General features: G+C 44.6%; 1 protein-coding gene across 1 annotated transcript in view; it reads left to right on the forward strand.

The window, feature by feature from the left end:
• The window catches only part of UBXN2A (UBX domain protein 2A), a 30,684-nt gene extending 18,275 nt beyond the window's left edge, over positions 1-12,409 (forward strand). The window contains exons 3-7 of the mRNA XM_018575442.1: positions 2,400-2,508; positions 3,938-4,047; positions 7,399-7,536; positions 8,653-8,796; positions 11,930-12,409. Of these exons, the coding sequence (XP_018430944.1) occupies positions 2,400-2,508; positions 3,938-4,047; positions 7,399-7,536; positions 8,653-8,796; positions 11,930-12,119 (691 nt within the window). The 3' untranslated portion in view covers positions 12,120-12,409. The remainder of the gene's footprint in view (positions 1-2,399; positions 2,509-3,937; positions 4,048-7,398; positions 7,537-8,652; positions 8,797-11,929) is intronic.
• The last annotated feature ends 1,085 nt before the right edge of the window (positions 12,410-13,494 follow it).

The following is a 13,494-nucleotide window of genomic DNA, read 5'->3' on the forward strand; positions in this document are numbered from 1 at the left end:
ATAATTTTTTTTTTAAATGTTTTACTTCCAATTACTGTTTTTTCACTTCCTGGTCCTCTTTGGCAAAAGTGATATAATGTGCCCAAGCATTGCATCCTGGGAAGGTTACATCAGCAGAGCATTGCTGGGAAATCTCATCTGTAATCTCACAAGATCTCAGGGGAAGGCCTCCCCTGAGATGATGTGCATGGTCACATGTCCTAGTCACATGTGCCCGAGTTCCAGGAAGTAAAGGAGATATAATAATCTGCCCTTAGTAGAAATGGTCACTGTGAGAAGAATGGGGAAGAAAAGAGAAATAAGATCTGCAAAGAATACAAAGCCGGCAATGATCTAGAAGTATGTGTTTGTAGATTGTCATTGCTAAACATTTCTAAAGGTGTCTTTGTTGTCATAATAAAGATAAGAGTAAAGTTCCTCTTTAATTCACTAAATATTCTAGGCTGCTGTACCCTGTAATAGAAGAGCATGAATACCCTCCTCAGTCGGGTGGCGATCTGGAACACATCTGGAAGTGTTGGATACCATGGTGTTGCTAGATCTGCATGTCCCTGGCCGAGTCCTGTAATGATGTAGCTGCCAGTTGGAGGAACCACAATGTTCACCATGGGACATGCTGTCTGACACAACTGGAAGTGTCAGCTCTGCAAAAGATAGACTTCTGGACTCCCCACCCGTTGGAGAGCTAAGTATTCATCCTCTACTATAACAGCGTGCAGCTGCCTGGTTTTTAGATCTGGACTCTGGGGATGGAAAACCTTTTCATTGGCAACCCCTCCCCAGTGCCATGGTAAACCACTTGTTTTCCCTAGAAGTTGATGAATAAGGTGATGTACTAAAGCTGGCCATACACTATGTGAATTTTGGCCAGTTCTTGATGAACTGGTTGAAAATCACTCAGCGGGTGCCAGCATCTCTCGATCAGCTAATCAAGCAGCTGGTCAGAAAATCTTGGAACGCACAGAGTGGCAGCCAGTCAGCTGCCCGCTCTGTTGAGGTATTCTGACAGCGGGAGTGAAGACAGCGGGAGATTCCTCGATCAAAGCGTTGACGGAGGAATCTGTTCTTTTTTCTTCCTTCTGCATGCGGGTTGACCAAAAAATATATTCGTGTGTGGCCAGCTTTACTTTAATCCTTATTGTTGTCTATGTCTGTATTAGAAAAATGTCTTGTTTCCTATCCTAGTGACCACCTGTCTCCAGCATAGGAAGGGAGAGGAAGTCTTCCCAGCAGGCACTCAGGCAGCAGTAAAAACCCAACATTGTTATTTTAATGAAAGCTTGTGCCCCATATTTAACAATCCCCCGATAATAGCAGTAAGGTTAAGTTAAATAAAAATGTAACAATACCCCAAAAATGTCTTAAAGCCCCCACCCAAGCAGACACACACATACTAATGCTCCACACACGTTAGATATCGTCATGTATTCCAGCGTGGGAGCAATAATTCCTGGGCCATTATTCATGGTTAAATCTAAACGTATGGCCTGTACTGGCTTTTAAATCGTCACCTACGGACAGCTTGGGGTACCGTAGTTTGTCATTTCACGGGGGCACGCAGCTATGACATTCTCCTCTCCTCCGCTGCAAGATGGAGCTTGACATGTTTGGTATCTATTTACTCAGTGCACCCTCATCTTTTATATTTTTCAAACAAATTGGGTAATATGTTGTGTTTGTGTGCACTAAAATTAACTAATACTATGTATTTTATACCGGAAATGTGGGTTTAATAAACTGTTGCTAATTTCATGCAACATCAAAAATTGCAACCATTATATTCAACAGGGTCTCTGCTTTCAGGAAATATGTAGAATTCTGGGGGGAATTGTAAGTAATCTTCAGGCCTAAGGGCTAGTTCACACCATAACTGCGGACATCTGCGCAGTGCTGCGGTTTGCTGCAATTTTGATGCTTTTTTTTAAAGCTTAAAATGGGCTTTCAGGTGCAGTCCAGTGTGTTCCAGTGCGTTTGCATTCCGTTGCGATCAGGTGCAGCTAAAATGAGACGAGCAGTATTTTTTTCTGTCTGCATCGGAACTGGCTGCACTGGTGTGAACAGAGCACCAGAAATCCTATTGGAAAGCATTGTGCAGCGGCTAACCTGAACGGACTGCATCTGGTGTGAACTAGCCCTAAAATGTGCATTTCAACATGTGTGCACAAAAATGCAAAATAACGGCAGTGAGAGGGTTAAACAGAACAATTTCTAGAATGCAATGTGTACCATTTGATTACTGCAAAACCTTTATTCTTTCCCCGTCGTCAGTAATGACAAAGTTATCACTTAATACATAGGCTCAGAGTTGAAATGTAGAAAAAAAAATGCTCTGGTCCATAAGTGGTGTAGAGGTGTGAGAACCAAAGTAGGTAAAATGTTGAATGTTCTTTTTATTTCAGAGCTTCCAGGAGCAGGGGAGGGGAGCGGAAAAGGTGCGACTCGTTTGTGAACAGCATGTTTGAAGAAGCGAAAGACGCTGACGTTCTTAATGCTTCTCCAGGAGATGAGGTAAGTTGTGTAAGAATGATGAAAAAGTGATCGGGTCGGTCGGGGGCGATGTATTCTGGGGCTGAGCTTAAAGTGATCCTTTGCCCTCATTTAGAGCCGCCGCCGCAAAATAACCGCCACTTCCAAGTGTAAGGGAGTGTTCTGTCCCCTCTACACGTTACCCTGTCACCTGTATAGCTCGACATGCAGCTAAACCCTCCTATTCTTCAATAAGCCAGACTAGATGGAATCTTGAAGCTTTATTAACAAAACAGGGTGGGGTCATACTGGTGACAAAGAACATGAAAACATACAATCAGTACATGAAACATGCAAATACAGTGTCAGCTTACAAATATACAGAGAAACATCCATACCAGCGATGCTGCCTAAAGGAATTTGGCGTTTTTCCTCCATACATGTGCTCAAGGATGGCATTAGATTCTCCTCTCCTTCGCTCCAAGATGGAGGCTGAACTCCCAGAATGCACCTGCCTTCCCTCCTGTTGGAGGTTGCTGGGAACTTGCTGTAGAAAAACGAAACCTCTAAAGATGCTAAACTGTAGATGTTCTCTTCAGCGCCATCTTGTGGCCAATGTTAATATGGCAGGTAGGTAAGTCTATCATTTCCTGCATGTTGAAAGGAGAACAGGGAGCATGCTACCTCTTCCACGGATACAGTTCTCTGGCCTGAGTGGCCATTGACCAGACCTGAACCCTATCACTTGATGAGGACTATGATATCATGAACCCACTGTGTAAGCTCTGACACCATCCAGCACATCTTATTTATAGAGTGTTTTTAAGCTAATCACAATTGCATGTATCTATAAAACAATAATAAAGGCTATAGATCCAATTAAAGGAAACCTGTACTGATAAGCCAAGTATGCAGACCAGGACCTCTGACCTTTCCTTTGATCATTGTTTCAGATCGGTGAATCAAAGTATTGAGGCCATAGACAGCCAGGCAATAGAAAGAAGTCCGTAATGGCAGCTTTAGTCATTTTTCTGAGTACGAAGTTTCCTTTTAACCCAGAGGTAGGCAAACTCTGGCCCTCTAGCTGTTGCATAACTACAAATCCCAATGAGGCATTGCAAGATTCTCACAGCCTCAGGCATGGCTCTGAAAGACAGATGCAAGATAGGATTTGTAGTTTCACCACAGCTTGAGGGCTGGAGTTTGCCCACCCCTGATTTAACCTTTCCCTTGGACAGCAGTACAAATCCTTTGACAAGTAAAAGAACTTCCACATAAGTTATCAGTGTATTTAGGTGTTTTCTAGAGCCTAGCCTTTAGAGAGATGGCGCACTTGAATTATTTGTCGTGTAGTATTTGCTATTTTCTGGTTCCCCTCTTCACCCTTCAGTAAATATTCAGAAGCTGTATGAACTCCATACTACTAGCAATCATTGTAACTTCACATTTAGCTTTTCTTTTTCCTCCACAGGCAGAAGTTGTTATCCGGATGTGGAAAAATGGGTTTACAATCAATGACAGTAAACTCAGGGATTATACAGATGCTGCAAATCGTCAGTTCATGGACTCTGTCAGGAAAGGGTGAGAGAAGCCTGATGTGTAGTTTGTAGTTGTCGTGATAAGTACTTGTTACTTGGCTCTGTAAATGTCATCTTGCTTCTCAACTGGACTGACCACAACCTGATGTTTTATGTGATAGAACTCCAGTACACAGACAAAAGCACCTATAACTTCAATGTATTTAGTGCAAATGACTTGTAAGTTGAAACATTCCAGCTGAAATGTGAGATTAGTCTTGCTGTGGGAATTTCTGCTTTGCAGATGAGTGGGCTAGATGGGGAGATTCTGGGTAGATGACATAATTTTGACATTGCAGCTCAGGGGGGTTGCAAGGGGGTTGGTCTGACTGACCTATAGATGGCTGCTAATTTCTTATTGGCCACCTGGATCGCTCTCCCACCAGGCTGGTAGTTCGCTGCTCTTTCTGCTTTAAAGGAGAACTATGGGGTCAGGGCTTTTCCCCATAGCTCTCCTTAGGGTAACGGGAGGACACAAACTAGCGTGCTCCCGTTACCCTAAGCTCAGTATATCGCAAGCTGCAGCTCGCGGTATACTGAGACGCCGGCGCGGATCCTGACATCGATGTCGAGATCCGTCCAGCTGTGTGAGTGACAGCTGGCTCTGCCTATCTAGAGGCAGAGCCAGCTGTACCCGCCCCCTCCCCTGTGCGTTCCGCCAGTCAGCGCTGGCGGATCGGAACTGGGAGGAGGGAATCCAGCCCCTCCCCTGTCACGCCAGAGAGCCGTGACAGGATCGAGAGGTGAGCGAACGCCGGTATATGTTCACTCACCTCCCGATCTACTGAGCCGACCTATGACAGTCTCATTGTCACAGGTCGGCTAGCACTATGAGGTGAGTGAGAAGCACTCACCTCATACTTCTCCTTTAAAGGGAAAGTTCGCTTTTTTGAAGAAAAAAACATAATGCACACTTCATAAAAGAAAAAAAAATCTGCATTTATTTTTTGCATAAAAGCCAGTAAAGCATTGCAACCGTGATCAGTAGATAGTGGGTGCAATGCCCTGGCTCCTGCAGACAGTTCCTCCCATCCATACCTGAGCTGAGCTACAGTAACCTGGACGGGTGGCAGAGTTAATGTACTACAAGTGCGGTAATGTCACCACACTTGTATTTGCTTTGAAACTACAAGTCCCTCTACTGCAATGGGAGATGGGACTTGTAGTTCTTCCATCCTGTGGACGGATGATGCAGCTGTATGGGAGGAGCCACCCAATTTAATAAAACGGAGGCCTGCGGAGAGAAGAACCCTGCGGTTCAGGTAAGTGTCGGGCGGCGGGGGGTTGCAATCTGACCATGTTATATGTTCTACCCTAAATAATGGTGTAACATAAAACCTGGTCAGAAAGGTGAACTAACCTGTGACGGTCTTACCTCTACTTCATATATGACACGGGAGTGAACCCCAGCAGGGGCGGGGAGAGAGTACAGAGGTCACCCAAGGACCAGCATGGTGCTTCTCTGATTGGGGATCAGAGGGAGATCGGTACACAAGCTCCCTCCGGTCCCCTCTCCGCTGTCAGAATGCGGAAGTGTTGTATATTACATCACTTCTGCATTCTCGTGTCACTCTCCAGCTTCAGACGCTGGGGAGAAGCTGGTGGAGCAGATCTCTGCATCGGCTTCTTCAGGGGGATGATGTCTCCATGAAGTGGACCTGTCACATCTATCGCATGAAGGGGGTTTCTTAGCCCCCTATGTGATAACAATAAAGTTGAGTGAAAAAAATAAAGTTTCCCAAAAAAATAATGTAAAGTTACACTTAAAAAAAAATAAAAAAATGTTTTTTTAAAGTCCCCACCTATACATATACACATGCTAACATGCGTCGGGTGCGCATACCTGCGAAAACGACAATTGCGCCCCCATTACGCCGCACGTGTTGCATATCACCACGAACGTCGCAGTGAGAGCAATAATTCTAGGGCCATCAATCACTGCTAATACTAAACTGATGAGCGGTAAAAGCTTTTAAAGCGTCGCCTATGGTCAATTTTGGGTATGGTAGTTTTTTGCAATTTCGCGGGTGCGCGCAATTTTTAAGCTTAAGATGTTTGGTGTTTATTTACCCGACGTGACCCCGTCTTTTATATTTTACCCAAAAAATTGGGTAATAATTGTATTATAACATAATGTCAAAAAAACTTTTTTTTTTTTATCAACATTTTCAGTAATTTTCCCGTAATATAGTAAAAAATAAATACTACCAAAAGAAAGCTCGATCTATCCCCCCAAAGAGGGTAAATTCATTTCAGTACAGCGCTGCATGACGGTATAAACGTCAGCCAAAGTACCGCAGCGCTGAATACTGAAAAATGGCCGGGACAGGAAGGGGGTGTAAACACCGCGGTCAGCAAGTGGTTAATGCTGCAGCTGAGGGACCAGGAATGTGAGAGTCTGAGGTATTGATGATGAGCTGCTTCTGCCTGACAGCTATTAGGACCTATAGTTCAGCCATATTGAACATGATGCACCAGTACATGGCTGACACTTTTACTTTATAATACCAATTCCTCTTTTCACATTAGAAGGGTCAATTCCAGCTATTGCCTCATTTGCTTTTCAACAATCCCTAACCAACAAATCTGAAGGGAACTCCTCACTCCTGGAAAAGACACTTTCTCCAGTGATTTGTTACAGGTCTGCGAGGGGTCACAGGCTAATAATTGGAAGAATCATTTAGCCAGAAGTGTTCTCTATACTCGGCCGATCTGCAGCTAATGTAGGAGAAATGCAAGTAGTAGTCCTGTGTAAAATGACATTCTTGTCTTGTAATTAGGGATGCACTAATACCGATACTAGTGCTGGGTATTTACTCGCCCAAATGTTCCGATGCCTAGCCCGATACTTCCGGTATCAGGAAGCCGGGCAGCGTGTAATGACTCGCTGCCCGGCGTTCTGATTGGCTGGGAAGCCAGCTTCATGCTCCCTCATTACCTCATGACGAGGGAGCACGGAGCTGCTCATCTAGTGACGAGAAGCATGGGGATGGCTTGCCTGCTAATCGGGAAGCCGGGTGGCGAGTCTTTACACGCCGCTTGGCTTCCTTAATGGGACTTCCGGTATGGGTTTTTGGTATCGGCGTGTAAAAATATCTGTACTCGATACCGAAATACCGGTATCTGTGCATCCCTACTTGTAGTAATTGACGGGGCCAAGAAGGGAATGAGCTAATCTCTTGGTGAAGTCATTCCACCTTTTATGTGTCAGTTTTTCTCACGCGGGTAGCTTGTGAGACCTGTACAGCGTATTGTCTAGTTTGCCTTGTACATGACATATAACAGTCCATGTGCAGTAATATAATGACGGATATGTATTCAATATTGTAAAGAATTGACCCTTTTTATTTTTCAGGGAGCTCCCGTCAGAGCTTCAGAGGACATTTGAGAAAGAAGAGGTGGCTGTAAATGTGGAAGACAGGAAGAGTGAAGAGTATTCATTGAAGAAGAAGCAAGTGGATCTGTTCTCTGGGAAGGGCCATAGACTGGGAAGGTGAGTCTCTTGTAGAGGTTATTGCAGACTGTGACCTCCATAGAGGAACCTTCTTATATGTTTTCACCATTTGGCTTTATCAGCAGGTCACACAAGAATCCATTTTGTTTTTTAATGGCTGGTTATGGAGTCAGAGAGCAGCTTCTGATTGGAGCAGTATGCACAATCCATAACACTGGGACTGGCTATGGTAGTGGGGTGGTTTTCCTTATTGCCAGTGAAATGTATGTGTGATCATACAGCTGTGCTGCCAGAAATAGATGTAGGTTTTAACCTCCCTGGCGGTATTCCCGAGTGTAGCTCGGGGTTACTTTTCCATACCATAAGCGGTAACCCCAAGCTACTCTCGGGAAAGCCGCATTGCATATACTTACCTTGTCCCTCGAGCCGCGCTGTGTTCTGCGGCCGATGCCGTCTTCCGGGTTCCGTCGCTTGCGAACGTACGCGTCGCAGGGGGGCGGAACCGGCGGGATATAAAAACAAAACGAAAAAATACCGAAAAATGACATGAAAAAAATCATAACGCCAGGGAGGTTAATTACTCAGTGGAATCAATATAAAAAAATAGCTCTCGGCTGATATGAAGGACACAAATTAGTAAACCTCTGTAAAAATGAATACATACTGTTATTTTTAATGCAAGCAGTGCAAGTACCTGACATTTAACCTGGTATTAGCCTCTTGTAGAACCTGTACAGCAGGGCTGGAGTGTATGATGAAGAAGCAGTACAAGCAGACAGTCAGTTCATGCGCAGACCAGAAGCATACTGATAGGAGGAGAATGCAGAGTGACAGGCAGATGAGCTTATCACTGTACTGCTCTCCTTCCACTGTTCAGTCACAGGCTGGGTCGGGTCCAGGGCATACTGGGCTCAGAGGGAGTGGGTTGAATGTTGCTGGCTATTTGACTAAGGACATTTAGTAGAAGAAATAAGTACTGTGGGAGAAATCTCTGGAATGAAGGTGAATGTATCAGCGAAAGTTGATTTTATGATTTTTCTTTTCATTAGCCTTTTATTTGATCTCGTCATTCTCGGCTGTAGTTCTGCGGTGAGCGAACATTTCAGAGGTCGTTTTGGTTGAGCATATAGTAATTTTTGTCTCTTCGTCTCTCAGTGCCACACCAAAGGTTATCCACAAAGATGGAGAAGAGCCGAGCTTCCCTACTATGGAGCTGAACGAGCTGGAGCCTTCTACAAACATCAAGATCTGGCTGGCAGATGGCAAGAGAATTGTGCAGAAGGTTAACACCTCACACAGGTATGCCACGCTGCTCCGGAGTACAAAGCCAGGCTTTTTAGTATATGGGTATAAGAGAATATATTAAGTATTGGGAGAGTAAAATTCACGCTGCCAAATATTTTGAGCCGGCGTGCAACACTGAGCGATCACAAACCGCTGATCATTCAGCTTTCAACTTCTGCCTGCAGTGACTGTCAGTCATCACTCCCTGCAGAGATTCCTCCCTCCCCTCTCTGTTCCTGCAGCACTCATTGGAGGAAGAGAAAGGGAAGAGGGCGGGCACAGGTGGCTCTGGCTCTAGAGAGGCTAGAGAAGCTGTCAATCAGGCAGCAGGATGGGTTCCAACAATATTGTTGAGAGCTTCCCAGCTGCAGCATAGCTCTGCACTGTCGGCATATAGCAGACGGTAGCTTGGGTAGTAGTTTGGGTCACAGGAATACACTAGTAAATGTCTTCCTGTGACCAAAAGATATCTAGAGCCAAAAAAAGAAAAGGTTTGGCTTAAGTTCTCTTTTAAAGTTGAACTACTCTGGCGGAACATGGAAGCAAATGGCCAGATCGTGCAGCTAAAAATCATCCAACATTTTTTATGTTCCAGCATCTCTGTCCCGCAATCTTTAGATCATCCCGTGCAAGACATTACCCTGCGTTCTCCCTTTGATGGGTAGCAGCTGCTAGCGGACAGCCTTGGTCCGCACAAATAATCGGGAACCAATCATAGTGGCGTGATCACCTACTTGTTGGAGGTGAATTCATAAATAATCAACCTTCAGCCTGCAGATGCTTCTGTAGCCTGAAGATTGTCAAAATAATAAACCATGTGTGAAACTAGAGCCGTATATGTCCTGAAAAAATAATATAGGTATCCACATTAGTTCTAGTCAAGTTAACCCTGGCTTATGGTGCTGCAAAATTTTGGTCTGGGTATCTAGGCTTCAATTACCTCTGATCATGAAGAGGTTAAAGCAGTGTTATGCTCTGCAGAGAAATCTCACCCGTTTCTACAATCCCAGTCTACTAAACTATTAAATGGTGAAACAGGATGGAGTGCCTTGGGGATCATTGATTGGAGCAGAGCCAACCACAGTAGCTCTGCTGTCACAGTTCTTTTTAAAGAGAATCTGTCACTTTTAAGAATACTGAAAGCTGATGAGAGATATAAAGCGCAGGCACCTAGATGTCTGTACATACCTGCAGCAGCTTTCAGTATTCTTCGCTTCGCCCAAATGTTAGGCCATTGCGATCAGGCAAAGCTTTGACACTTCTAGGTAGAGTCGGAGCTTTCTGTTAAGCCTTGCCCCCACCGATTCTTATTGGCCAATCACTATAATGAGCTGCCTCAGTGGCCAGTTGGAAGGAGGGAGAGGATTAGCTTGCCCAATCAGAATGCCTGGCACTTGGACAAAACGTAGGATTCTGAATGCTGCTGTAGATATGTGCACCTCCTGGGGACTTGCACTTACCTGTCAACACCTTTTTAGTATTGTCAAAGTGGCAGTCTCTTTAATCAAGATATACCTTGGGTTTTACTGAAGCATTGGTTATGGGGGAATAGGAACCATAGATAACCTGATGGCCAGGGGGGCAGATGGGATGTTTGTGGTTCCTCCTCAGTCCCCTTCTGTTACAGGCAAGTGCACAGTGAAAAGCTCCATGTAGTAATCAGCCAACAAACTAGGTTCATTTTCATACATGCTTCTATGTAGCGGCATTGAGATTCATTTACAGTTTACTACTGAAAGATGATTTTAATAATCCACTTAAATTTGTGGTGCCATTTCTCCTGATTTGGAGCAAGTTGGGCCATTGTAAATCTCTGTATTTCACAATTATAATTCTCCCGATCAGCCATGACCGTCATGTCAAAATTGCCAACCTGTCAGCAAATGGCTAAAGGCCCACAGATCTGCCATGGCAAAGGGCAATGCAGAATTTTCTGAAAATTTCCAGCACAGCGAATCATTTGCTTTCCCAATAAAGGTCTCTGTGTGTATGAGGCCAGCAAACGTGCCTGACTTGTTCTGCAGACATCTGAAAATGCTTTGGTGTTTGTGTAGTATATAGTCATCGGTTTATTTTTTTCTTTTGTAAGTTGCAAAAGCTGCCAAATGGCTCAAATGTTAGGAATCATTTTACCAATATTACTAAGGGAACGTTTGTGCAAATACTGTTTTGGGGTTACCGAAGGAAGGCCTGCGAGGTGAGGAACAAAAATTAGTCAACAGTAGTTGTAGTATGTCTGTGAAGATTCTCATTCATCCAGGTCACGTCGTATCTGTAAAAATAATAAATCAAGGCAGCTGTATTTTTCTTGAAGACCTTTTGCTGGTCATCCGACCAGCTTTCTCAATTCAGAATGGGCCTTGCATCCATTCTGAATAGAGATAGCTAGTTTGATGACCAGTGAAACATCTTCCAGAAAAATACAGCAAGTCCAGTTGTTGCCTTGACTTTATTGTGTGTGTGTGTGTGTCCATTTTCTTGCATTAAATAAAAACAATTTATATATATTTTATTTACATATATATCTATATATCCTTTGTCTGGGTGTCCATTTTGAAGATTTCCCCTCATTTCCTGTCCCAGTGACCACCATGGTTACAGAAATGTCTCTAAAATCATGGCCGAGGATCTACCCTTTCCCTCTGTAATAAAAAGTACTTTTGCTGCCATCTGTGGAGAGATTCTGTCTGGTGACATCAGAATTAAACGGGATTCTTTGCAATGGCCAAAGTAGTAAAGATGTAAGGCCTTGTTCACACCAAATGCAGATCCGGTCAGGTTTCTGCACACGCAGTGCAGTGGGTTGTGGCGCGTTTTTGATGCGTTCCAGGCCTTAATTTTTTTTTTCTTTTTAGTTTAACATGGGCTTTGAGTGCATTTCAGGCACTTGCATGTGTTTTGATGCGTTTGCATGCGTTCCAGAGCAGGTAAAATAGGGCTTGCTGCAGTTTTTTTTACATGCTCTGGAACTGCACGCTTCGATGTGAACTAGAGCCCAAAATACCATAGGAATACATTGGACGCAGTTTTGATCCGGTCTGTAACTGCTCTGCTCCTGGAACGCGCTTGGTGTGAACAAGGCCTAACAGAAGTTTGAGCTTTGCAAATTTCCGATCTGTTGGTTATAAAATGATTTTGTCTCTTGCAGGATCAGTGACGTGCGGCAATTCCTGGAGTCCGTGCCCTGTAAGTCTGAGAAGCTGCCCTTTAAATTGGCCACCTCTTTCCCTCTGTGTGACATCTTAGATGAGACCATCACCATCCAGGAAGCCCACCTGCACAATGCTGTTCTGGTCCAGAGACTGCAGAAAACCACAGAACCCTTCAGGGAGTCTTAGTCCAGACTCCATCAGAGATCGGTGCTATAAACCACTGAGACTGATGATGTAGCGCTTACTTTTTTTAGTTTTTTTTCCTTTTTATCAAAGATCTGAGAAGCACTGTGAACAGACTGTACTTATCCACCTGTTTTGGCGGCTTGTTTTTGATGCTTTTATACTAATTTTTATGAGGCAAGTGTGAAAAGATGGATGCTTACAAGACTGCTAAGTTTTTATACTGCTTTACACTGCGAGGTTCTGTACTTTCTGGATACAGGGGGTGCCTCTTACACATCTCCACCATCGCTCAGAATGCTTCTTCCTCACTGGCTCAAAGCTCCTCAGGTTCTTCCTAGCATATGCCAGGCCTGTGCATGCGCTTCTGACAAACGGTCTGCAGACTTTTACTCATACAGACACTCATGGCTTAAAGCAAAATGTATGATCCATTATCCAGGAGAGAACACGCTTTCTGTTCTTGAAGAGAGGCTGTTCATTCATTTGCAACCCTCAGCTCATTACCCCACAGCGTCGCTCATAGAAATGAATAGGTATCTATGGCAGTATCTCTTATGGTAATCCATCAATGATGTTGGGGTGTAAATCACTGAACAGTTGTCTTTACATAAGTGGAAAGATATTAACATATTGAGGATAAAACCTCTACACGTTGAGTGACGGCAGTTCTTGTTCCTGTACATTTCTCCGAGATAATGCACAGAGAAAGATTGTTGGTTTCAGCAGAAGAGTAAAATGGTTTGATAATAGGACAGCGAAGTCAAAGCTGGATGGAGATATGTGGTGATCAGGTGGTGATCAGGAGCCTGATTTTTACACTAGAAGCCAAGTGACGGTTTAAAGGAGAACTATGAGGTGAGTGATTTCCACTCACCTCATAGTTCTAGCCGACCTGTGACAATGAGACTGTCACAGGTCGGCTCAGTAGATCGGGAGGTGAGCGAACACATACCGGGTTCGCTCACCTCTAGATCCTGTAACGGCTCTCTGCCGTGACAAGGGGAGGGGCTGGATTCCCCTCTCCCCGCCCCGATCTGCCAGCGCTGACTGGCGGAACGGATGGGGGAGGGGGCGGGTGCAGCTGGCTCTGCCTCTAGATAGGCAGAGCCAGCTGTCACTCACGCAGCTGGGCGGATCTCGACGTCGATGTCGGGATCCGCTGCGACGTCTCAGTATACCACGAGCTGTAGCTCGCGGTATACTGAGCTTAGGGTGGCGGGAGGACGCTAGTTTGTGTCCTCCCGTTACCCTAAGGAGAACTATGGGGAAAAGCACTGACCCCATAGTTCTCCTTTTAAGGGCCTGTGTGGGGCTTGTGTAGATAAATAAATGCAGCTTGCTTTCAGGTGTATTCAGCCCAGATTTGAGATGCTTT

The sequence above is a fragment of the Nanorana parkeri genome, unplaced genomic scaffold (genome assembly GCF_000935625.1).
Source record: "Nanorana parkeri isolate BGI_ZX_2015 unplaced genomic scaffold, ASM93562v1 scaffold53, whole genome shotgun sequence".
Lineage (NCBI taxonomy): Eukaryota > Metazoa > Chordata > Amphibia > Anura > Dicroglossidae > Nanorana > Nanorana parkeri.